The sequence below is a fragment of the Alosa alosa genome, chromosome 11 (assembly GCF_017589495.1).
Source record: "Alosa alosa isolate M-15738 ecotype Scorff River chromosome 11, AALO_Geno_1.1, whole genome shotgun sequence".
In the NCBI taxonomy this organism is placed as follows: Eukaryota; Metazoa; Chordata; class Actinopteri; order Clupeiformes; family Clupeidae; genus Alosa; species Alosa alosa.
This window is the reverse complement of record NC_063199.1, coordinates 4,146,231-4,173,075: the sequence shown is the minus strand read 5'-3', so window position 1 is coordinate 4,173,075 and position 26,845 is coordinate 4,146,231. Positions and strand designations below refer to the sequence as shown.

Here is a 26,845-nt window from a genome sequence, read left to right as displayed (position 1 = left end):
CTAACAGTAACAATACCCTAAACAGGAACTGATAGGAACCCTATGACAACTGTTTGCTCAAACTCTTTGTGAAGTCAGCACCATTTATTTTATTTTATTACTTTTACTAAAAATGTAACAAAACATTTGTGGTACACGTGGAACTAAATGTAACAATTAAAAGACCCAAATACAAGAACTATTACAGATCCCATCCATAACAACAGATGGAATTGATAATCCATCCTCATACATTATATTAAATTATGTATGTGTCGGTGAGGAATACTAATGGCCGGATTATCAGAACGCATGGTGGCTCCTGGACTGCAGGGGTCTTCGGACTGACTCTCTGATTTCTATATGTCTGACATCAGGGTCAGTTTACTCAAGGCTACAGTCCACAAAAAAACTCAGAAAATCCCTTTAATCTACGGCCTCTTATATAAACATTCTGTTTGATGGATATGCTGTACAATAAAAGAATCCAAGCTTCAAAGTGAAGGATGAAAAAGTCATATGAACTTTGCGCCCTTTGTCTCATTTTAGCTTCATTCTCCAAAGAATTGTGAACAATGCACAGTGGGTATATATAAAAGACATTACTTTTTATGCACTTTTTTTGTGTTAACATATAATATGCATGCCTATTTTACAAAAGACACCAAATAGAGAAAAAAAAAAAATCTAATTTGCTGTGAGCGAGAGGGAGTACTGGAATGACATCAAAGCCCCCTTGCAATGTTATATCTTTTGCAAGACGTTTTCTCAGATGCAAAAAACAGAACAACATAGTATAACATTGTAAGACATCAACAAAAGACTAAGCAATGTACATACATTCTTTTCCTGTAGATTAAATAAAAAATACATTGAATTGTTCAACAGTATGTATTTTGTTGTACATCTTAAATATAATTAATTCAATTTACTATGTGCAAGTTACTTTTTACAAAGCATATTTACATGTTGTTGTAAGTTATGTGTACAGGTGAAGGTCTTCTCCTTTGGAAAATGTTCTGTAAAAGACTGAATTGGCCGCTGCAGCAGTGCTGGGAACAGTGATTAATTGCCAATTAAAAAATGAAAATCAACTGCAAATAAAATTGACTGGCAAAGCTGCTGAGTTGCGCAATGCAGAGGCAAGGAGAGAGAAAAAAAAAAAAACATGACCAGAACTTAGAAACTCAAGAAATATCAACAAAAAAACTGTATACAGTTAGCCTGTATCCTTCTCTGCTGCTCAGTATGATGATTGTAAGCAGTTCTTTAAATGTGAGGAGCATATATCCACCTACCCCATACAGGATTGTGATTGCATCATCATGTCTGATAGAGAAGCACACAGACTGATTAACACAGAGTGATTTCTCATCAGGTCATCACAGGTAAAAATGCTGAAGACTCCACAACTTTATCCTCAACACCTGATCAATAATCAATGCTGATGTAGAAATATTGTTAAAGATTATGTTCAGAAAAAATCTCTGGTTGTGACTTTATTTATTGCTATGCTGAGGGAAAAAAAACAGTACCTGGCAATAGAACTTGCTGGGCTCAGTTTGGTCTGATTGAATTCAATTATTGCATTGGTACAGTATTGCATTATCCCCAAACTGTCATATACAGACTCTGAAGTCTCTTCTTCTGTGTTTTAAAGAGAAAAAAACATATCTTACCACAGATCAGCACCGTGCAAATGGGCTACAAGTCTCTTGGCCATTCTGAACAAACTTTCTGAAACTCAGTGACCTTGTGTGTCTGGACCCCTTGTCTGCAGACACGGTTCGTTCTGGGCATCTCTTACTTCCAATTGCACCATGTCTCATGCCTCTATAGAATAACAAAAGGTCTAATATGAAAATATGAGTTAAGCCTTATTTGCATCCCTTGTTTAATCTCCTGTTCATTCTCTTGCCAGGGGAACTCAGGAATGCTTTTTGTTTTGTATACAACTAGAGATCTAATCTCAGTCTATGCATAAGTATACATCCTTATTAGGTTAATTATGAGCGCACCAGTTGTTTGGAATATCTCAAATACACAGAGATTCTGTAATGCAAAACTCCTACGTCTGGGATACATTTTCTACCAGAAAGGTTAATATTTATGTTTACATATCAGTGGTGCTTTATTCAACACCAACACTAAGCATCCCCCAAGGAAATTCAGTCAAACTTTTAAAAGAGCCTCAGGTAAGGGAAAGGCTGTTTGCATGCTAATGTATTGCTGAAAGTGTTTGAGTGTGTAGACAGATGGATGTGTGTGTGTGTGTTTGTGTGTGTGTGTGTGTGTGTGTGTGTGTGTGTGTGTGTGTGTGTGTGTGTGTGTGTGTGTGTCTATGAGTGTGCATTTGTTTGAGAAAGTGTTGCACATTGGGGACCTACTGAAAATCACAATTTCAAGCAAACAAAATAAAAAAAGCTGTGAATTAAGATGCATTAAACCAAAGAGCGACTGAAGTTTTCACAAAGCAATGCACTGCTGCACCACTGCACCTCCCTCCCAACACTCTTCCCAGCCGCAGCAGCACAATGTCCACACAACCTTCCCCAGGAGAGATCCCATGTCTGTTGAGTCCGTCGCACCACCCAGCGGCACTCGGCTATATCCTCACTAACACCAACAGCAGGGCTACGCAGGACGAGACGAGCGCGTAGTGGGAAGGGTGGGCGCGACTGGCGCGTCCCTTTAGAGACTCCTGATTGGTCTCGCCCGGGTTGGCCTGGTTCTGGGCAGCCGTGGTGGCCAACTGCTGGGCACGGTTGGCGCACATGTCGTAGAGGTTGCCTGAGAACTGCATCTTCTTGGACTCCTGCCGCAGGGACTCCCAGACTGCCGCCGCGTCTTCAGGGCAGCCAGCCATGGCCGTGTTAGCACACGTGTGGAACTCATCCCAGGACCTACACACACACACACACACACACACACACACACACACACACACGCACACACACACACACACACACACACACACACACACACACACACACATACACACACACACACTCACACACACACACACACCACATACACACACACACACACACATGCAGGTTATGGTACAAACATTATTACAGTTTACAACTGCTTACACACATTTTCACATCTCTGTGTCTTTTTTGTACAACTCTCTACACACAAATCCAACTGTTGCTCATACAAAATGCAAAATACCTCATATGTCCTTCAAAATGAAACACAACATTCAAAATATTGTAAACACATCTCAAAAGCAAGCATTTGCCTCACACTGTAAACACTTTTGTCATAATGTGACATTTTGGATACATCATGTACACACTGTTCAAAACCTAAAGCTCTTTTGTCTTTCATGGGCTTCTATGTATATTTCAAGTCATCTGCCAAGAGAAATATACACAATAAACATGTAACTAATACTGAAACCAAAAATATAGATTTTTCCAAATAATTTGCTGTTGTGTATTTACAGCACACAAGAAAAAATACAACCACCACATGGGTGGACATAGCTGGACAGTGTGTGTGTGTGTATGTGTGTGTGTGTGTGTGTATGTTTGTGTGCATGTTGACAGGGTGGACAGTTCGGTGTGTATGTATTCTTAGGCCTATAGACTAGCCTTGTTGACACCGGATCCTTTTCAATTGAGATTGAGAGTGGGCCTGGAAAGGGTTCATTGACTTACGATTCCCAGGACAGGCGTAACTAGCGGTGAAATTAAACTTAAATGGGTGCATTACAGTAAACTCTTAACAAATCATTTCAAAAATGCAGAAATCTTGTAAACGAAGGTTTTAAATGCAGTTGTTTACTCAATTCCAAAGAAAATACTCGGCAATGCTGGAAATGGGCGTCAATGGCCTCTTGGCCAGACAGGCCTGCCGAGCAAATCCCAAATTTGCCAAAGGTTCGTATGGGTACCCTCTCAACTGCAGAAACAAACATGTGCGTTCCTAAGGCATTTCTGAAGGCAGAGAAAACAATATTGAGCAATATTGGCAAGTATATAAAGTCGATATTGTGTAGAAGAGCATTACACTAAAGTCTGATGTCTGAAGACTTTAGTGTAAAGTCTGAAAGTCTAAATTTCCATTTCAAAGTATCTGCATTGGTTTTGAACGTTTCAACCATAAATCCTCCAGGAACAGATTAAAAGGTCTATGGCACTGATCAGTAAAGTTTTGGAGTTTTGGTATGAGTTTAAGGTGTTTGAGTGACAGGTTTCAAAGATTTTGTGACAAGCAAAAAGTTTGTTTGCAAACAGTTGGAAAAAACTGTAAAAGAGTGAGGGATAGCAGTCTGTGAAACCAGCAAGTCTGTGAAACCAGACGTCCATGCACTACTGTGTTGCATTTTTCTTGCTCAAAAGGACCATCCAAGTTAAAGTGCTTAGCTTGCTCTGTAAAATCATACTTTTCCAGCTTGGAGCTTAGCCGCAAGCCACACGGATATGTGAAGAGAGAAACTTTGATCAATTAAAACTGATTATTTAATGATGATATAAAATTAGACATATCCCTTTTCTTCCATCTAAGCAAGCAGGCATTCGGTTACAGTGTCAGTACATGAGAGAATAACAAGATGCCCAAAAATACCTGAAGGTATAAAGAACATTAATGATAAAAAAATGTATGATTCAGATTTTTGTTTTTCTGGATATATCTGCACTCAGATAGCCATGTTTGGGCAGGTTTTGGATGGACGCCAACAGAGCATGCTCCACACTCTCACAAACTGCACATCTGCACCGGCCAGCGTAACTAGAACTGCTTACTATTCACCCTGGAGAACTTCACAAAAAACGGGCTAAATTAAGTGGAGGAGGAAATGAATATCAAATCAGCTGTTCTCAGGTGCCGCAGATGTGCTGGAGAGAGGCTATGCACAAGAGAAAAAAAATCAGGCTGCCATAGTGACTTTGCGGTACGGAGCTCTTCTGTCAATGCAGGGTGTTACAAAGACTCAATAGCTACGTTGGATTCTAATTATTATAACAGCAATACATGGCACGACTCAGGAAGTCTGAGATGTGCTGGTTTTTTGGGGGGTTTTTTGGTCCGAAGCACATGTTCCTGCATTATTCCAGAGAGAATTCTAACTGTGGGGCAGCCTTGGCCTAGATGAAGTATGGAGACTTTCATCCTGAAGGAAGAGACTTCTGCTATTTGGAAGGATGTCCCTGATACATCTGCAAGTTCTGAGAAAGCCTAGGACAAAAGCAAGAGTGTGTGTGTGCATCAGTGTCTTTATCAATGTGTGTGTATACACTACAGGTCAAATGTTTAAATAGATAGATAGATAGATAGATAGATAGATAGATAGATAGATAGATAGATAGATAGATAGATAGATAGATAGATAGATAGATAGATAGATACTTTATTGATCCCCAGGGGAAATTCAAGAAAAAAATTCAAGTTTGGGGGTCACTTAGACATTTCCATTCCACTCCATTATAGACAGAATACCAGCTGATATCAGTTGCATTGTTTTTTTTAAATCAGATTACATCATGTTCTTATATTGCAAAAGGGCTCTCCAATGTTTTCTCAGTTAGCCAATTAAAATTATATTAAAATGACTTGTGTCCCAAGACAAGTGCTCACATATGTATGAATATTGTGTTTGGTGTGTGTGTGTGTGTGTGTGTGTGTGTGTGTGTGTGTGTGTGTGTGTGTGTGTGTATGTGTGTGTGTGTGTGTGTGTGTGTGTGTTATTGTGTGCGCGCACGCGCATCGCGTCGTGTGTGTGTGTGTGTGTGTGTGTCTGTGTGTATGTGTGTGTTTTCTGTGTGTGTGTGTGTGTGTGTGTGTGTGTGTGTGTGTGTGTGTGTGTGTGTGTGTGTGTGTGTGTGTGTGTGTGTGTGTGCATACGTATGTGGGTAGGTAGGTAGCAGAGATTAACATTATAATTGGTACCTCAAGGAATAGCCCTGGAGTAACATTGTTTTTGTTGCTGTGTGCCTCAGTCCCTGCAGGTTCGCTATATGTGTCACAGAGAGCAGCTTCCACAAGCAAGCTGTCCGCCTCAACACTCACTCTTGGTTTACTCAAATGAAACAACATGTGGCAAGTGTTGTTTGATGTATGTGTTAGTTTGTGTGTGTGTGTGTGTGTGTATGTGTGTGTGTGTATGTGTGTGTGTGTGTGTGTGTGTGTGTGTGTGTGTGTGTGTGTGTGTGTGTTTGATGTGTGTTTGATGTGTGTGTTTGTGTGTGTGTGTGTGTGTGTGTGTGTGTGTGTGTGCGTGCGTTCGTTTTATATGACTGTGTGTGTGTGTGTGTGTGTGTGTGTGTGTGTGTGTGTGTGTGTGTGTGTGTGTGCATGTGTGTTTGATGTGTGTTTGACTGTGTGTGTGTGTGTGTGTGTGTGTGTGTGTGTGCGCGTTTGTTTTATATGACTGTGTGTGTGTGTGTGTGTGTGTGTGTGTGTGTGTGTGTGTGTGTGTGCATGTGTGTTTGATGTGTGTTTGTGTTTGAGTGTGAGTGTGTGTGTGTGTGTGTGTTTGTGCGTGCGCGCGCGCGTTCGTTTTATTTGACTGTGTGTGTGTGTGTGTGTGTGTGTGTGTGTGTGTGTGTGTGTGTGTGTGCATGTGTGTTTGATGTGTGTTTGACTGTGTGTGTGTGTGTGTGTGTATGTGTGTGCGCGCACGTTCGTTTTATATGACTGTGTGTGTGTGTGTGTGTGTGTGTGTGTGTGTGTTTGATGTGCATGTATGTGTGTGTGTGTGTGTGTTTGATGTGCATGTGTGTGTGTCCTTTTGCATGTAAGGCATGAGAGCAACAGCGTGAGTGAAGGTGAGGACACGCTATACACACGTGTAAAACCAGAACGAGAGAGAGGAGAGGAGGAGAGAGCAGGACTCTCAATCTTTAATTAGGCAACCCACTTAAGCACATGGGAAGAACTGTCAGGGTGTCAGGATGTATTGGCTCGTAGAAAAGAGAGGTGGAGAAGAGAGAAATGAGCCAGAGAGAAGAGGGAGAGGAAAGACGTGAATTGATCGAAACAGAAAGACTTTGAACTGCCTGACCTGTTGTATAATAGTCATCCAGGATGCATGTGAAGATCTACAAAACAAATAAGACTTTTTCCCCTTTTCCCTTTTCTCTCTCTCTCTCTCTCTCTCTCTCTCTCTCTGTCTCTCTCTCTCTCTCAATATTTGCAATGCTGACAACTGAAATTTGACAAGAAAAGGTAGCAGAGGCAACAAAGAAGGCAAAGTCCATTACTATTAAATCCTATATTTCATAATGTATTATATCTCTACCTACTCCACCTTCCCTGCAATAGGGTTTTCGATTCGAGCGCACACACACACACACACACACACACACACACACACACACACACTCACCTGCATATGCTGTCGATCTCCTGCGTGCTCTCGTCTTTGGTGGAGCTCTGGGACAGGCTATCTCCCAAGGCCAGCAGGCAGGTGGCGAAGCCCTGGAAGATGGAGCCGCACTTCCTGGTGACGCTGGCGGAGCAGGGCGAGGGCACCAGCACTGTTGACGAGCAGAGGGACAAGCGTCAGGGGAGAGCACATCGTGCTGACGGAGCAGGCAGTGTTCCCTCTGTCCAGTTCAGTCACTGTAGTTTCACTTCAGTGCATCAAGTGGGGACAGCATTGAACAAAAAGAACTGTGCTTCACAGGTAGCATTACACCAGCGCTTATTTCCCCTGGAAATCAGCCACTATTGTGTGGATCTGGTGTGTGTATGTGTGTGTGTGTGTGTGTGTATGTGTGTATGAGAGGGGGTGGGGGGGGGGGTGTAGACTAAAAAAAAATCCTATACTTAATCCTGTACCCCTTGACCCAACTATAGAGGTGCATCATCAATCACAAAACACCTGCATCCCAAGAATATATCACTATATACATATATCGGTTTGGACAAAGGCGCCTGCCAAATCCCATAACCATAACCATAACCATATCAAAAACATTTCTAGCCATGAAATCGGGATCCATCTTTTCTGTCAATTTCGTCCTGACAATGCAGCAAACGTACGCTAGGCATGCCTGCTTCTGTCATGTGACATGCTGTGGCGTGCCACAGAGCAAACAGACCCGGTATGGGTCACAGCTGTATTGGACTGGAAATCGATGTCGGGGACAACAGCCATCCTCGGCTCTGTGCCCAGCAAGAGTCAAGAGTCAAGCCGAGAGCCCAGATAACCTTTATCATCTCTCAGAGGAGAATTCGATTAGCCCCCAGAGCACAGCACATGTTGAGCAGGGAAGTCAGAGACTGACAGGGTAAAGGACATGAAGACAGACATATAATATAACAGATAAACAGGTTAAAAACGATGGGGAAAAGTGTCTCAAGGTGCATAAGTACTCAGGCGAAGCTACTGTATCTCCAGTCAAGATTCTCTGTAAATCCACTGAGAATGAAGGCCTTGCTTATGGGCACAATGGTGGCAGCTGCGAATTGAAACCACAACTTTTCTGCCTACTGCATGCTAGCCCAGCTTCTTAGCCACTATGCTACCATCACCCCATGATTACTTCTAATTTGGCATTGTGTCAGTCTGTTGGCTGGCACAGCCACAGGTCTTACACCAATGCTGGAGACAACTGAAGCACTGCACCCTGTCTGCCTCTAGTGTCTGCTGCTCCTGAACAAGAGCACATTGATCCAAGGGCATAGATGAGAGGCACTTGCCAAACACAGTCTGAAAAAAAGTGTGCATATATATATATATATTTATACACGTTCCTTATGATGTTGACAGCCTCCACATCTTCTTACACCTACTTGCTGAACAGTCCTCAAATTCATCATCCTCATCATCTTGTCATCAATGCAATACAGCAATGCAGAGACAGGCCAAGTGTAAAACCAATTCTCGCTCCAGCATAAGTGCAGCGACACTGTTCTAAGTCTCCCTCTTCACTGAAATCCCCATGGCCTTGGTGCAGTAATAGAAAGAGCCTTTGTCTGTCTGCCAATTTATTTATAATCAGCATGTGTAGTGGACTTTGTAAGAAAAGGGCACAATGGAACGGGACCCTGACCTTGAGGGAACTGGTAATAGATTTCAATACAAATCTAGACTGCTGAAAGGAACACAAACCGTTGTGAGTCTGCAGTGCGTGTGACCCAGATACAACCTCATTTCTACATTCATGCGCACACCTCCCAATAAATCCTACCCAAAGTCAAGCAATTAGGGACTAGTTTTATAAGCGCACACATTCTAGTCGAGCTGGATATATGAATGTGGATAAAGCTTGTCATTAACCATGAATCACCTTTCTCAACCATTCCATCTCTCTCTCTCTCTCTCTCTCTTCTCTCTCTCTCTCTCTCTCCATGCTTCTCTTAAAGGCTATCCCACGGAACCGATGGCATCCACCACAAGAACGGGCAGACAGACTGACGAGGGGTAAACGGTGTAGGGTGTATGTGTTGTGTGGTGGGAGATCTTAATTGATTCAGACAGCCAATCGGAGGTATTCTTCCCTGGAAACACCTGATTAATATTTGATTAGAAAGAAACTCCCTTCTCCTGCCTCCACCCCTTCCAACCTATTGATTTCTGCCAATGTTTTTGCAGTAAGGTCTGCAGATTATTGGTTTTACTCATCCACATCAACATTTAATGAGGACTTGGAGGAGCAGGAAAGTCAAGCACAGAACTGGGAGGACAGGACAGCAGGAGTACAGATCGCGCAAAAAAGCCATCAGGAGGAGCACACGGAGAACAGAGAGCAGCTGGTGAACTCACTCTCAACTCATTAATGGCAAGAAGGGGATAAAGGTGTCCTAATAATGATTACTACTGCTGTATTGACCACAACAGAGGCATATTCACAATGAATGCATGCCTTTCTCTGAAATACAATAGACTTAGGTCACACACATGCAAATGCTGTAAACAGTGTAAATAAATGTAAATGAAAATGTAAATATATTCGTTGTGGTTCATAAACAACCCTGCAGATAAATGAGTACACGAGTGCATTAATTCACCGGAATACACAAATGCACAAATGCAGTGACACCCAGCACACAGTCTGACACCGCCAGTACTTTTAGAACACATTTATCGATTCAGATGAGAGCCAAGCCCCTCCGAAATAGTAAGCTCTCCATGTGTACTGCATGGCTTCTGTTGCAGCACGCCTTGCGTTATTATTGATGTCTATGCCATTCTGTGTCTCTGATTACATTCCACCTGTCCAGGCTCGCACATCGCCACAGCCCCCTCGCACTTCAGTGGGCATTTGTGCCCAGTGCAGCGGATATGCCTCTCCCTGGACTGAGTAAATATTTTATCAGTGGTAGCTTCCAGCCAAAGGGCACAGATGAAGTGTCCTGTTGTTGCATTTTGTTTTATTTTATTGAACAGTCACCTTGAGAGAAAGAGAGGCAGCCAGAGAGAGAGAGTGGAAAGAAAAAGAGTGAAAGAGAAAAAGAGAGACAACAATAGAACCTAAGGGAGGAGAGAAAAATGATTATGCAGACAAAAAAGGAATAACTCACACTGGTAAACAATCGAAAACATAACCCTGCTCAAATTACATTTGCTTGGCCATTTTAGTCCCATAGCCCACTTCAGACAATGGACGGCAAATAGGCATACATTAATGGTAATAGTCAATTAGTATTCAGACAGTGCTCAATCAATTAACCACGTTACTCTAATAAGGCTGCTGTTTATGGCGCTCAAATGGGCTCTATGACATTGATTGTTCGGCCCTCTCGCTAGCAAGTCATTACAGTGCGCTCTAAAGCACGATGAGTTGTGTAATGCTTGATGTCACTCTGGGGACCTGAGTTTCACTTCAGATATGGTTTCATCACTTCATTGTCACTGCATCATCATCATCATCATCTCCTGAATTCTGTCCTCTTTCACTCTCATTCTGTCTCTCCATCTTTCTCTCCTCTTTGTATCTCTCTTTCTGCTGCTTAAGCTCTCAGTAATGAGCCAGCCAGCCAGCCAGCCAGCCAGCTAGCTGGGAGGGAAAATAGCTGCAGGCCATTCATTTTAGAGTGGCCAGATCAAGGGAGAGGAGAGGAAGGGCGGCCAAGAAGGCTCTCTTCCCTCTCACCGTCTTAGCAAACTTTAACACCTTTTTCACCAGATTTCACTGCCTCAGATGACGAGCCTATAATCACCTCAGTCAAAAGGAACAATCATTTCCCAGCACTATGTATTACATATCTTGCTTACGATCAGAAGATGAACGTGGAGGATTTTAAGTCACTGAAACCATTAGGGAGAATATAACATTTGATTTTAGTTTAAAAAGACTGAAAGATAACAGCCAGTTAGGTATGCTACAAGTTCTGTATTGTTTAAAAGAGCATACGCATTGCTTTTTTAAACTCCAAATATGCCTTACGGTGTTGCAGTTCTGGCACAATACTGTCGATATTTACAAAAAACTCTGAACATTATACACAATCTCTGGAGGGGAGGCTGGTTAAGCAAATATTTTTTCAGATGTCAGACCTCTGTTCACCTCAGTGTTGCAAGATGGCTAACAATGCTGAGGGAAGAAGTCATATCCGGCACCAAGCCCTCGGATCTCTGTTCAGGGGGGTTAAATATGCAGGCCTTGGCAGGCATAGTGCTGACCCAGCGGAATTGGTGCTGATGTCTGCTTTATGTAGGCCGCCAGACATCCCATGGGGAACAAATCAAAATAAATGAAAGCCATTCTTTCTCACGTGTCAATTTCTTAAGGATCCATGTCCTGTGTGCCCCATGAAAAAAGATAAAGAAATAGACAAACACTTTCCACACACGTCTAAAGGGGGGAACAAAAATACTAAAGATGTGTCTGTTGCATGTCAGAGTGTGAGTTAGACAGACGTGCTGGCAGTATGGCTGGCAGTTGGTCGTGCGTTATGACTGAACTGAACTCCTCTCCACCCTTTATGAGCATAAGTGCTGTGCTACTACAGAGTGATGCTGCCATCTGTTTCGCCAGAAACTTCCAATCCCATGGGCCTTCACTCCACTGAACACTGCAGCCGGAACATACCACGCCATACCATAGCCGATGGCCACACTATTACGTGCACTGAGGCTGTGAGGCTGTGTCCTCATGTTGTGGCAGCGAATGTGACATTTAGGACAGAAGAGGTGGGGGCATAGATTGGATTTGTTTGGCTGGCAACAAATCTGCGGATAGTGAAATTTTAGTACATCTTTAAGTGGAGACCCAGCTATTTTACTGTGGAGTAAATATTCCTATCCTGCTTTGGGTGGGTGGGTATATCACAGATTTAACTCGTCTGGAGACAGAGTAACTTCTGCCTAGTAGACAATATGACACTCTAAATTACTGCAGTGATGCAGCATGAGCGGGTAAAACATCCTCCAGATCAGTGGAGTGAGAGCAGAGCCCTCTGATGAGCGCTAAACTGTGAACTGTGGTCCAAGATGCAACAGCCAACAGTCACTCCTCACACTGGCGCAGTGCGCTAATGAAATGGGAGGCTCCCTTGTCTTAGACTTTATTGAGACATATCTCTAGTGATGACACAATCAAGGATGGGAAGGGAAGAGAGGGAGGGTGGGGGGTTGCGTCAAGAAAGTTCTGGAAGACTGATGCATTTAATACCCTGTACAATTTAAGGCAGGGTGCTGGGCAGAGCTCATTAGAAGATGAAGCCCCTTCGGCCGCTCCGAGGAAGTATCCATCAGAAACATCAGACAAGTACTCCGTAGCAAGAGGTCTCATTAGTCACGTTATTACTGTGAAATATCTATCACAGCCAAAGCCGGGTTACTTAGCACGGCTGTGAACGGACGGGTCAGCATGGGCGGCGATGGTGAGTCCCCAGAGCACCTCGATGTCTCGGTCACCTAACAGCACTCAGTGAGAAGTGTTGAGTCGGTAAACACAAAGTGGCTGCCATTGTTACCTGTCTACCTGTCTCTTGTTAAGTGTCTTTCCACTGGAGCAAAAAGAGATTGTCAGAAAAAGGACCACAGTGGAAGATCGCTCAGACAGGAACAGCCAGTAAACAAGCATGACCTTTGGTCAATTTAATGTGGCCCTCACAAGAGAAACCTTGTGTGGTCTTTGTGTAACGAGTTAGAGCCAAAGAAAGAACCCAATGCATCACATCTTCTGGTGAAAGAGCTAGCTGCCAATATTGCAGCTCACACGGAAGATTCTGTGTGGATATGGGATGTGGTTTATCCCCATAGTGCTTTGCATATGTGATAGTGAGAATGATAAATGTTTGATTCTTTGCATAATGTTCCATTTTGGGCTATAATCATGTCTTTCTGCTTGTGCTAAAGGTTAGCATGCATTTTTGTATCAGTCTTGCCTTACCTATGCATCTCAATTAAGAGGCAGCAAGAAGTCTCAGCTTTGCTCCATTGCTACAATATCCTTCAGTTTTCTATCTTTTCTCTCTCTCTCTCTCTCTCTCTCTCTCTCTCTCTCTCATACAAACAGTACATCTTCTATTAGTATTTATTCATTTGAGGGGCCAAACTCATTAGAAATAAGTAAAGGGATTTAGTCTCCATATAATCTGTGAGTGTACACATCCTATCCTTATTCCAACACAACCTTGCCCTCTACAGCTCTCCACTGTCCACTGAAATCACAGAAGGTTCTTAAGAGCTCAGGCTCAGTATTGCATTGTCCAGCCATGTCCAGATGGTATGGTCTATAGGTGCACAACATACACTGTAGAAAAGAAGATGAAATTTACTTAAACTCTCATGGTGATTATAAGGATTATACCTCTAGTCAGGTCATAACTCTGCAATAGAGTCACTTTGGGAGCTGAAATGTTCTGCAGGGGCATTTCTTGTTCTTTCTTTCCAGTGTTCATGATTGGTCACCAGGCAGCGACAGAGCCCCATGAATCTCCTAAACGTAGTGTTATGCATCAGATCACTGCAGGAGACATATCCACTAGCCTCTCTCTCCTGCTCCTACTCCTAGGGGCAACATGGTTGTGAAGTTGAGTGCGCTCCTATGGTAACTGTGCTCTATTCTCTCTCTCTCTCTCCAAGCGCAGCATCATTAAGAGGCAGAAGGGTCCAATGAAGGCGACCAGTAGCAACATCGCGTGCGAGAAGAGAATCACAGATACGTTTAATTCCCTCGGCAGCGGAGAAAATAGGAACGGGGGATTAGTGTGGATGGGATGGCGAAGAGACGGACGGCAACACAAAGCAAAAAAACAACACCTGATAATTAACTCTGGCTGTGAAGCTCTCCCCCTCTCTCTAACGACTCACTAACCTTTAGGATTTTTCCATTCACACCTTGACATGCTTCGCTCGGTAGGGGACGGGCAGGAGAGAGTGAAGGAGCAAAAGGGAGATAATAATGAGTCAGGACTATGCTAGGTCATATTTAATCTCCTATTTCTCCACTGGGTTGGAGATGCAAAGGTATAGAAAGAAAGAATGAGCGAGAGACAGTAAGGGAGAAAAAAAGAGCTTAAAAATGTGCTTCAATTAATGGCTTTGCCAATGACAAATTATGCAGGGTTTGTTTATTGAACATGCCATCAATCAACACTCAAACCTAATGAATGAGGCTATCATTCATGCATTCCTTCATTGATATGCTCTGACCAAACTGAGGTGCCTAAGCAAAATTACAGCCATTAACACAAATAGTCTTTTAAGCACAAATTAATGTGGTTTGTGTGTGTGTGTGTGTTGTATGTTGTTGTGTTGTGTGTAAATAAATAGTACAGAAAAATGTAAAATGACCAAGAAAAAATCCACCCAGTTCTGAGCAGGAAAAGCTTTTTCATTCAGCTCCATTCTGGGTGTTCATCACATTACATGCATCCTCATAATGAGCACTTACATTTGTAACGATTGAAAACATACCCACAAACTACTTCTGCGGCTCAAACTGGCGCAGAAACCCCATGAACTGCTTTAAAGATACTAATCAAGGAAGAAATCTTTCATCTTGGAGCTCTCTGGATTTTCATCCATTAAAAGCTTTTTTTCCTCTTCACACACACAAGTGCACATACGCACGCATGCACACACACACACACAAACATACATACACACACACACACACACACACACACACACACACACACACACACACACACACACACACACACAGATACCAGGCACAAACAGGACTACACAGCATGTTCAGCACATTCTGCTCCCTCTCCAAAAACCATCTCACTTCTCTCCTGAGACCCTGTGCAGGTGGAGTTTGAGGTGGGAGAGACTGCTGAGATCTCTAGCGACTGAACATTATTTTTGATCAGAGGCAGACAAGGCAAGACATCTCCAATAACGCTCAAATTCTCTCTCTCTCTCTCACACACAGACACTATAATGGGATGAGGAACACTACACTAGGCTCGGATCTTAATCGTATAACAGCATCATCTGAATAGCAACTCCATCATCTGACCCTAGAATGGCTTCTGCACTGCTCCAGCACACGGATCCATTTCAGCCTGATAAAGTACCTGGGCTGGATCCTTAAGACACAACACTCGGCTAATGCATTCTGACACAAGCAGCAGGGCCACCACAGCCTCCCAAATGCCCTGAACATTATAGCAGCGTGGCCCCACATCTCCAGCCAAGCACACCCCACTGCTGTGTGGCAGCCTGGGTTTGACCTGCACACACTGACTCACCTGAGCATCTTAACTTTTTATGTGATTAACTGTGAAACTCTACAAACTTCCTATAAATATAATTGCTGCAAAGTTAATTGTGAAAATGGATGGCTAGACAGGTTAATTTTAAAGTCATTATCTAAGTGAAAACATTTTTATTTATGCAGCTACTATGACAGCCAGCTTGATGAAAATGTATTTCAGTGGACACCATGCTTTCGGGGTGTGTTTGGACTTTTAACAGTAGGATTTAATACTTCTAGCTTCTCTATGTGCACGAAGATGCAGATATTTCCATTCAAAAGACACCACCATGTTAGCAAACAACATAATGGCCTTTTATTTGTCCTAAATTGAATGGAAATGTGACTTTATACTGTACAAAGTTGAATTTGTGTTTATTTGAAGAGTAAAGTGACACTTTATTTTATGCAACTTCAGTTCAAATGTCAGTGTTATGACTAACATAAATAATGACGCTGATGATGTGGAACAACTTCCAGATTGCCTCCAGTACTCCCACACTTTTAGATGGAGCTGATCTTTTGACTGTTCATTTATACCATAATTTACATTGTGCTTAATCTGCAGCATTAATCCATAAACAGATGGCAGAGATTACAGTGATATTGATGGCAATGACACCATGTCTTGCCAACACTTGCTCTTCTACTCCACTGCCCTGTAGCAGGACCACTGTTCCACAGCACTGCATTACCCAAGCCTGCACAGCATTGTCCTGTGCCACCACACATCATCCCGCCATATTACCGCACGTCTGTCATTCGCCATGTTTCCCTCCTTTTCCTCCTTCCTCCCACTTCAGCTCTAGACTGATCCTGGAGCAGGGCTCTGCCACGGCTCAGGCGACCAGTGCTGCTCAACATATCGCTGCACATCTCTGGCCAACTGTCAGCTCCATTTTATGCAGCCATACATTGCCAGTCATGCGCTTCACTTCAAAAGCATAAACGCTCAGCACATACACTTTCAATAACACTCATCATTAACCACACTGACGTGCTGTGCCCTGCGCTTGTAAATTTTGCGTTACCGACAAAACAAAGTGTTGGCCCGCCTCTGCTGTATTCACCTCTACTTACACAGACATTCCTGTTATGTTGTATGTACGCTGGCTAACTGTTACGTCCTAGGACATGTTTATTTATGAATTTGTTTGTTTGTTCCTTTCTTGACGGTTGTTGTTAGAAGGCCAAAGCCTCTAGCTATAAATGGAAACCCTCAGCTGTCTCAAGTTAGCCTTGCTTACAACAAAACAATGATTAGAGTAAAATGTAAGTTGCATTTGTGCTATATTGGGTGTGAATAGTGACAAATGTTTAAATTAACTTGTTAAAATGTGCCTATTGATGTTATTTACCATAAATGCATTAGTCTGTGTCAAATAAATGATTATCATGATTGAATGTAGAGTTTTAAATCTTAAGGTAGGCTTAAGGGTAGCCACCCATGGCAGCTCTGGCAGTTATGAAATAATGGCGCTTCTAGTTAACCACACTTCTCAGTTCTGTGTTCACGCTTGGCTTCAATGCAACACGGCAATTTCCCCTGAAACCCAGGCACCCCATGAAACACTAGGTAAATGTGCAACACAAATAAAGACTGTCGATAACTGTCATCTAAAAAGTCGTTGAATCACAAAACTAACGACAACTGTTTTTTTGTCAGAGCCTGAGGACAGAAGGAAGAACAAAGATAGTGACTTCGTCTAGGGCAGGAGTCCACTTTGGCCAGTGGGTCGTCTGCAGTCTGTCTCATAGTCAACAGGAAATCGCCACCCCCACGGAGTGGTGAATAAAAGAAGGAACCTGCTCTCGGAACCTGCGGCCCTATAGACTCTGTGCAAGATTACCCTCTGTCGGTTTGTTCTCGAAACTGCTTGTTTCGAGAAAAAGTGAAACGGTTTTTACTGTATTCTTGAAAAACCGACCTCTGTTGCCAGTCCTTGTGTCATGCCTTCTGATAACGGTGAGTAATATATAATATTCCATATTGGGAGATGCCCTGGAGCAGGATCCTGAGTTCAGATTTTCTCCCTCTGGGACCCAGGTGGTAAGACAGAATTCAACTGGTGACCAAGGTTTAGTCAAAAGGGTATTTCTGTTAAAACATAAAGTCTATAGGCCCTACTTAAGGTGATTGGCATCACACTGAAAAGTATGTTGCTGCTTTACTGCATTGCTGCTGAAGCCACACACACATACAAACCCCACGGGCAAAAAGACAAACCCTGACAGTAGCCCAGGTGGGTACCGTCTCACAAGGGAAGAGAGACACTGGTGCCGACACTAGTGAGACTGCTGCCTGTTGAGTCACGGTGCCCTGGCCTCCCACAAAAGAACAGGGAGACCTATGCGGCCCCTGGCTTAACCGGAGCAGACATTGAAGGTAGTCCAGCTGGGCACCATTGTTACACTTTACATCTATGGATGTATATTGCTCATTTAACATGGTCTGTGAGTTGTACTATTGTCCTGTGTGGCATGGTATCTTGTGCTGTGTTCTCTCTGCTCCTTCCTGTCTGCATGCAGTGAAGGTCACATGGAGAAGGACATTGGCCCATTGGTAGAGTGTGCTGCCATTGGCTGAGAGACAACAAGGCTGTGGATAAAAGCCTGGCTTTTGGGCATCTGCTTCTTGTTTTCCTGGTCTGCTCTTCCATCACATTTTCCCATCCCCTCATTCTGCCTCTTTCCCAGTCCAGCCTCAAGTAGACGTCCTCCAACCACCCCTCTGGACTGGTCACTATACCCTCCTATTAATAACGCCGTTTTTCCCACAGTTTCTCAGCAATTTTGTCTCCACAATTGCTTTGTTTGCTTTCAAGGGATTGGATTCAGGCATGTTGAGACCAAGCACATTGTTAGGAATACCCTAATATTGTGACCATACAAATACACATAAACCTTCCTTAAAACTGATAAAAGGGTTCTCAAATTCACTATGAAGCAGTCTGGCTGACATACCCGGCCTATGTGGCATAGCTCATTAACAACAGATGCATACAGTGATAGACATAAATAAAGACAGAGTAGTTTCCCCTGGCTTGAGTTGTAGTAATGAATGGGTTCTGTTAAACTCCGATAAAAGTCTAAGTCAAACTCATCAACAACTTCCATAAAGTGGGCCTGGGCTTCAGAACAAGAGAAGGAATGATCAATATAGCTGTAGGCTCAGAGAAACAAAAAAGAATGAAGTCAACAGAGCAAAATAAGAGAGAGAGAGAGAGAGAGAGAGAGAGGGATAGAGAGAGAGAGGGTGGTGTGGAATGGGGGGAAGAGACGCCTCTGCTATTGTATTTCTCTTTTCCTCAGAGCAGTGGAGTGATTGCTACTGATGATTTCCCTGGCTGATCCCCCGAAAACCACCCGCACCTTTCCACCCCTGTGCAACACAACACAACAAAAGACAACAGACCAGGGCTGTGCCAGACAAACAACACCTGCATGCGTCATCATCATCATCATCATCACCGTCATCGTCATTCAGCCCGGCTCGCCCTCCACTCCCCACAGAGATAATGCAGAGAGAAAGAGAGACTCTGTAATTAAAAAGGGCACACTTTCAAATAATCCCTACGAATCACACAGGGTGGGATCCGGAGTGGGGGTTGGGAGGATGGGGGTAGGATTTGTCTGAACAGCACTGCTGAGGCCCAATCCCTCGCCTGAACCAGGCCATTAATGGCATTGAAGTGGGGCCTGACCACATCTGTATTCTCCTAAAAAACAATGCAAATCCCCCTGGCACAGCTTTGGGGGTAAAGCGAGGATCTAATCACTTTGGCAGAATGCTTTTAGAGGCCCCTTGGCCTTGTATTATTCAGCACAGGCTCCCTCTGCCTGTGACCCAGTGTGGAGGCCCAGGCCTCGCCTCTGACTGCCAATGAGAGTGCTGGGTGCTCAGACAGGGCACACACACACACACTGCACTCCTCAGCTGAGAGCCGAGGGGGAGGGCGGATGTGTGTGTGTGTGTGTGTGTGTGTGTGTGTGTGTGTGTGTGTGTGTGTGTGTGTGTGTGTGTGTGTGTGTGTTCCAAGGCTTGCCCTCTCAGTCTCTCTCCTGGCTGCGCAACCACGTGCTCGCGATTCAGAGAAATGAATGAGAATGGTCTGTTACATCTGAACCGCAGCGGCTCCAAACTCGGATTTTAAGTGGTACTGCTCTATTTTTTTTCTTTATAAATGAAACAGTCCTAGTTGCATAATGGAATAATCAGTCTTGAATTATGTAATTACTTAAATCTATGTTTGGTTTCATATAACACAAGACATTGTAAGGCACACTCAGAACCAGGAAGAGAGAGTTTAGCCAGAATCTGGGCTGGATGCCACTAGAAATACAGAGTTGGTGGGAAACGGTGAGAGTCACTCTCAGGAAGCAGAGCACATAGATTGTATCCTTGCGGTGGTGCGATATGAATCTGTATAGAATAGGGCCACACACACACACACACGTCGTAAGAATTACAATGAGTAGCATCTCACACACATTCAGTTAAGAATGAAGTCAAACTGAGAGTTCTGATGAGAAACATCTTCCTTAATATCCAACTTGACCACCTTCACAAGATTTCCTCTCTACTCCACTTCCCCACCTCTCTCTTTCTCTTTTTGAAGAAAAAAATGTTGAAACCCAGAAACATGCTAATGCATTCTGAATCTAAACTATAGAGACAAAAGCCTTCCTTAATTAAAGCCAAAGTACAAGCTGCTGAAATATAATCGCACAGCAAATTTGCTCTCCAAAAATAATCATTTTAATTTCTATTAGATCATTATGCAAGTTTGTGATCAGAGGCATGGCAAACATTATTTTATTGTATGCAGGGAGAAATATTACGCAACAGCCAACCAGGGATTAGGGTAAGGATTTCCACGGAGCTGTGTGCTATTGTGCTTGACTGCTCTCTGCGCTAGCCCCCGAACATGTGTCTCTGCACACTCCTCTCCCCACAACTCTCCTTCTGCTCGCTGCCTCGCTACGCTTCCCTCAGAGCCTGCGCAAGCTCGGAGCACATTGATCCGAACCACACTGGAACTCTCCTGGGTCACCACAGATTTTCAGTTATGACGAACTCTGCTGACACCCCCGTCCCCCCTCCCAAATCAACTATTAGAGTGTGTGGCGAAGGGAGGGGGACAAAAGGGTAAAGCTCTCCACCTGGATCTGCAGTGCAGAGAGAGTGTGCTAGGTAGTGCGCCTCTCTTTGTCTGGAGCCACACAGAGACGGCCTATTTAGAAAATGCAGCTGAGTACAATGCAGTGTTCTGAGTGTGTTTAGCATTGCACTCAATGCAATGTGCTCCCTCCAAGGTCACTTCGGGCATATGTGTCCATTCCACGGCCCATGCGGCAGGAAAGGGCGGCCATTGTTGTGGGCCTTCGAGCTTTCCGGCGCGTATCACATGGACTAATTGGTTATTTTATTGAAGTTGACCTCGCTCTCAATGAGCAAACCACTCACGCATCTGCACTAACAACACAGGTGAGTCACAAACCCTTGATGACAATCCACACAGCACTGCCACTACAAGGATAAGAGAGGGCCAGAAATAGGAGATATATTTTCAGCTACTATAATGTCTAAAAAAAGAAGGAAACATAAACTATATATCTTTAAATGAAATCATGGGCACATAAACTCTTTAAGCTGTTCTGCTTAATGTGGAAAAGCTTTGAATGGAAAATAAACAGACTTGACTGACTGATTGATTGACTGATTGATTGATCGGTAAAGGATTGTAGGGATCAAAACATTTCTACCGCAAAGACAAATGTCCTACTAACACAGAACGATTTCAAGTTATACCACAGACTCAAGTTCAAACAAAAAAAGAGAGAGAAAATCAGTGGAGAAACTGACAGCTTACACACACACACACACACACTTTTCATTACAATGACCACAGAGTAAGCGCTTCACAAAACAAAAATAAAACAGGCAGACAAACAACCAAAGAAAAGGGCCAGAATTCCCTCCAACTCTCACACTTCCCACCGCTGGGAAAGAAACAGTGATGGCACGACCGCGTCGACCAGTGTGAACGAAAGGATGGAGGAGGTGGAGGGGCCACCCAGTTGCACTCGACTCCATCTGAAGGCTCCACCGGTCATGGAGCCAGCTGGCCTGCCTGGCCCTGCATTATTCAACATTCAAGCTCAGCTGTGGGAATTCACAGCGCAACTCAATTAAACATTCATGCCATAAAACAGTTTACCTAGTGACTGTTATGTAAAGCAATAAAAAAAAAGTGCTCAATGAACAAGGAGAGGCGAGCGCTCAGATCTATTATGCATTCAATGAACCTAACCCTGAGGCGTTGCTTAGTGTCTGCATGTGTGTGTGTGTGAGAGAGAGAGAGTGTATCTCTGTAGCTTTAGGCCTTTGCTGGGATGCCAAGGCCTCCAAGTGTCCCCCCCCCCCCCACTTCTGAAAAAAAGGGCTGACACAGAGGCACTTTGATGGCCCGACAACTCCAGAGGACGGCCCCTCGGAGAGTGGGCCGTGGTTGATCAGGCTCTACCAGGCGCTGTGAAGGGAGGCAATCAAAGGACACCCAGGCTGATTTTATTTTAATTTTATTTTTTTTACGAAGTCTCACACTTTCTCCCAGTGCGACGCTGATGAAGGACGAAGCTCAAGCTTGTACTAGCCTGGCAGCTCTCCGCGGGTGTACTGCGTACTCTGTTCAGACAAGAGTGAAGCTCTCAGCTCCCCCACATACTCGCTCCCCACACTACCAACACCACTCTTCGACTTACCCCCCCCCCCCCCCATCCTCATTTTTTTGTGAACATGCCCTGAACTACACTTTGCTTATGGGATTTGTAGCTGAGATGGGATCCAATGAACCAAGGCTGTTGGGAATGCTATTTTTAGCAAAGAAACGCACACCCTCCTTCGCTCTGACCACAAGGAGTATCCCGGGAAACTGGAGCCGCCTTCCTGAAAGTAGTGTGCGGCACAAAAACTCGGTGACAGAATGGGAGCTGGGAGTTCTTGGCATAGAACATTTATTAACATCACAGAGTAGCACTTAACATGAGCTTCACATATAAAGAAAGAAAGAAATCAAAAGGTCAGAGGACAGGACACCCCACAGGTCCTGTGCTGCTGAGGGACTAAAGCACGTAGAGTTTTACTCCCTTTGTGTTTTTCTTTCCTTCTTCTCTCTAACTCTTGCAATTTCCTTTCATGTCATCGTTGTTTTTCTCCCATCTTCCTCTTCCACTCGGCCTACTGAGTTTCAGTGATTAAATGAACACCACAGCTGCTGGTTGTCCTCTTCCTCTCTTCCAGGAGTCCACATCATCCCGCCAAACCCCCACACACACACACACACACACACACGCGCACACACACACACACACACACTATGCAGAGGTTTTTGTCTGTGTCCCTGTGTGCACAGGTTAAGGCCACAGCCAGCCGTTCCCCATCTGCCAAATAAATGAGCTTCCTGCCGGCATCGATCCCCCTTCCCTCTTATCTGGCCTGATGGAGAGTAAGTGAGCGGCTCATTGTAGTGGACACTCACGCAGTCGCCCACTCGCCAAGTTAATGAGTTTTTATTGACTACAGCACCTGTGTTCCAGCCGGCAACTTATCAGGGTTAGTGCTGGCTTCCTGGGGGCAGAGGGGGGACATTTGCCCTTGTCCTCTCCCTCTCCTCCTCACCTCTCTCACCTGGCCTCTCCCCATCCAACCACTACACTTCATTAGATCTGCACAGCTTCATTTAGAAGACCCCCCCCACACACACACACAGACAAACACACACCCCATGCTATTACACCCACAGGAGGTGGACAGGAATGATCTGTCTGCTTGTCACAAGCCTCAAAGCCCAAAGTCCAAAATGAGAGCTATAATGAAGACTCTTAACAGTCCATTCATGGGTCTGTTTGTTCGAAGATTTTTTTTCACAAATACTTTTTTCTGTGAAAAGGCCCCTCTGCGTCGAACATGCTCAGGAGTACTAGACAACATGCCGCTGAGTCAAGTCCGAAAAAGCATTCAACATGTTCCAGAACTCTCAAATGTGGCAAAGTTAAGACTAGTTTCTTTTGAAAAGTTTGCACTTGACCAAAGCAGACCAGCCGCATTAATCTTTCCTTCATCCTCCCCCACAAAGCATGGCTGAATGAGAAGAGACAAAAGCCAGAATTTCGATTTATATTTCATCACTGCCCTTTCCCTCTGGCTCTGGCCCTTCTGCAGCACTGAAGGACACTGCGTTGAGGTTTGTGGGTGTCCAGTCACAGCTCTTCGCGGTGGCGGTGTCAGCGTCGGCGTCTCTGGTCTCCCACAGAGCAGGTGGAGGGACCAGCAAGCACCGTGACTCTTGCCGTGACTCACAGCCTCTTTCACGGCACTACGTCTGCTCTTAATCATTTAGCCACATGACAACACTCAAAGAGGATGAGTTCAGAAATAAAAAAAATAACAGATTGAAGATGGATGGGGGGTTAAAAAACCCAGGAAGTATGACGTGATAACTAAGAAAAAAAAAATCTGTAAATCTCAATGGGGAAGTGAGGTTTGAAGCAGCTCATGCTGTGAGGGAGAAAAGTGATGAAGTTTTGCTGGTGGCCCCCATGGGAGTTGGGAGAATAGGGGGAAATAATTGGAGGCAGCCATGGCTCACCCTTATAGCTATACCACTGCTTAAGGGCTCAGTCTACCAGAGAGAGAACCAGAGAACACAGAGGCTGAATCAAAGCGCTTCTCCAAATGAGTGGTGATATGTGATTCAGAGAATGGAGCAAGATGGAGATGTTTGACTTTGTAAATGTCAAGTGTGTGGGTGTGGGTGTGTGTGTGTGTGTGTGTGTTTCCTCCCAGGAGTTTGAATCAGCAGCCTACACACAGCCTCCACCACCTGGTAAATTGGCTCCTAGTGACCTTGGCAACATGAAGGCCAGTGCAAATTCCTTTCTGAAGCGTGTGCCTAACTTTATGCTTCTCCTCTTCAATTGTCCCCCTAAGTGCTGTCTCTCTTACATACACACCCACACACATACTGTACATTCATATAAATTACTGCAGCTGCCACTGAATGAAATGATTCATTTGTGCTAGAGGGCATCACAGTTCCTGTTACTCCTCACACGGGCAAGTCACCCCAGCCATGCATATTCATCCGGCGCCTGGGACGGGTGCAGGCAGGCGCAGAGTCGCAGTGTTCTGTCATCGTGTCACGCTCCGCTCGCCGTCTCATTCCGCAGCCTTTGCGTAAGGGACTTGGTGAAATGGCACGGCCTCCGCTGAGGCAGTGGGCGCAGGGAAATCACAGGAACACAGCTGTAAGGTGAGCTGGGGTGAGTGTGTGTGTGTGTGTGTGTGATCACACCAGGGCCACAGGCACCCAAGATACACACACGCTCTCTCAGTATTCTCAAGCGAGACAGAGAAATTAATTATTTGCCACACACCACTACTCTCTCCACAATTTTTCACAAAGTTTAGTGCTATGATCCTACCCAGTCCTTAAAAGCAAATGTGATTTCTGAAAAGTGGAGACTATGATGACTCTGGTGAAAGGCTCTTGATACTTGGCTTCTGCCAGTTGATAACTGCCGGTCAAATTATTTGGGTTTTTTCTGTGATTCATTTCTGGGAAATATCAAATGTCAAAGAACTTTGGAATGACCAACTTTAATAGGACATAGATGACAAAACTAGTTGTAGCAGTCAGATTCATGTGCCAGGAAAGCCATACTAACTTTTGGTTATAGTCAGCCTGAACGAAGACATGTTGCTACACCCCACCCGCATTCTTCACAAGAGGGATATATCATCAACTGCTGCTTCCATAGAGGTGAATCTAAAACGACTTTCCACAGAGGTGAAAGGCATAGGCCTATAAGCACAAGACAAAAGTTCATCTAATACTGAGTTTGAGCATGCTGTAAAACAGTTGTGAGCTCAGGCAATCTATTACCGGGGTTGTACTTTTTTTCGGGGTAGTACTATTCAACCTAATACAAACGGATTCTGTCACTGAGAAGGAGGGGCATCCAAACTCATTTGTGATGGAAAGCGCAGAGTGGTAATCGGTATGGAACGCTCAGGGTGCAGGGAAGGGCATACTTTTAGGCGGAGTTCGCGCCAGCAGAGTTTATGAATATAATAGATAAAAAGGAGACTGCACACGATGACTAAGGCAGGGACAGTTTTTAAGCATACAACTGTATGACTGTCGCCAACAGAGTTGTGTTATCCCCCCCAGGGAGGAAGGCGTCAGGGGAGAGCAGATGCGGTTCATTCATGATTTATTTCCATCGGCATGTTTTTCCCCTACTTAATCCTCAGGAGAGCCGGGTTACATCAGCACCATGCTTGGGGATGAATTAACATAGAGGTTTAAAGGGAAAACAATACCGCTTAACATATACTCTCAGGTCAGAGCGATTTGCAGCTCTTGCTGGACACAAGTATTTTTACACCAAAAGCACGTCTGTCCTGATGTTAACAGCGAAGAATCAGAAAAGTGGTTGTGATAGTCCAGTCAGACACATTGGTGATCCTCTCAGTTTATATTTCAGACTACGACTCCTGTCTTCGTACATAGAAAATAAATAAATAATCAACCAAATCTAATCTGAGAAGCAAAACAAAACACGCACATTGCAGTCCGCTTAAGGGATTAAAATATTACTGGACATCTCAGAGGACCGGGGAATCAGTGGCGTCACGGGGCGAGCGATGCGTAATGCGCAACCTTAGCACATGGCAACTTCGCTGCATCTGTTAACACCCGCTTATGTTTAACATTTACTTACTCTGCATGCAAGAAACTCCGAATGCCTACTTTGCTCATGCAAGAATGACTACGGGTACCAGAATAACGGTCAAATTGCTCGAAAGAATCAAACAGAAAAGCATCCTCCGTACCCATGGTCGTAACACTACAAAGTGTGCTGCCAACCGACTATTCAACACCAAAGTTCAACACATTAAAACATCAGCTGGACTTGAAACAACAATCTCTGCTTGACTATAATTAACAGCTTTAAATAATAAAATAAGCCGATATTTTGACTTACGGAAATGAAACGCAACAGGCACCAGGAGGCACGCGTAATGGAAACGGGCAGCCATTCTGCATCAGTTTGAGCGCGGGTGAAATTACCGAAAAATAGTAATTTTGTCTGAATATCCGATAAGTTTTATTGGATCCTAGTAGCCTTCCCACTGGAGATCAGACATCGCGCACGGAGAAGCAGCAAGTGAATGGCCCGGG

At 44.2% G+C, this 26,845-nt stretch overlaps 1 protein-coding gene across 1 annotated transcript; it reads right to left on the bottom strand.

Moving 5' to 3' along the window:
• Nucleotides 1-391: 391 nt before the first annotated feature.
• nrn1la (neuritin 1-like a) lies at nt 392-26,804 on the bottom strand. Its single transcript, XM_048257421.1, has 3 exons — nt 26,649-26,804; nt 7,319-7,469; nt 392-2,882 (listed from the first exon to the last, which is right to left on the bottom strand). The coding sequence occupies exons 1-3, from the start codon at nt 26,701-26,703 to the stop codon at nt 2,585-2,587; spliced, it is 504 nt and encodes a 167-aa protein (XP_048113378.1). The 5' UTR covers nt 26,704-26,804; the 3' UTR covers nt 392-2,584.
• Nucleotides 26,805-26,845: the final 41 nt, after the last annotated feature.

Bases quoted from the DNA above. Each gene is read 5' to 3' on its own strand.
- nrn1la (XM_048257421.1), bottom strand. From the start codon at position 26,703: ATGGCTGCCCGTTTCCATTACGCGTGCCTCCTGGTGCCTGTTGCGTTT. The intron at 7,470-26,648 runs GTAAGTCAAAAT...GCTCGTCAACAG, and splicing joins GCCTGTTGCGTTTCATTTCC to TGCTGGTGCCCTCGCCCTGC. The intron at 2,883-7,318 runs GTGAGTGTGTGT...GTGTGTGTGTAG, and splicing joins GAGATCGACAGCATATGCAG to GTCCTGGGATGAGTTCCACA.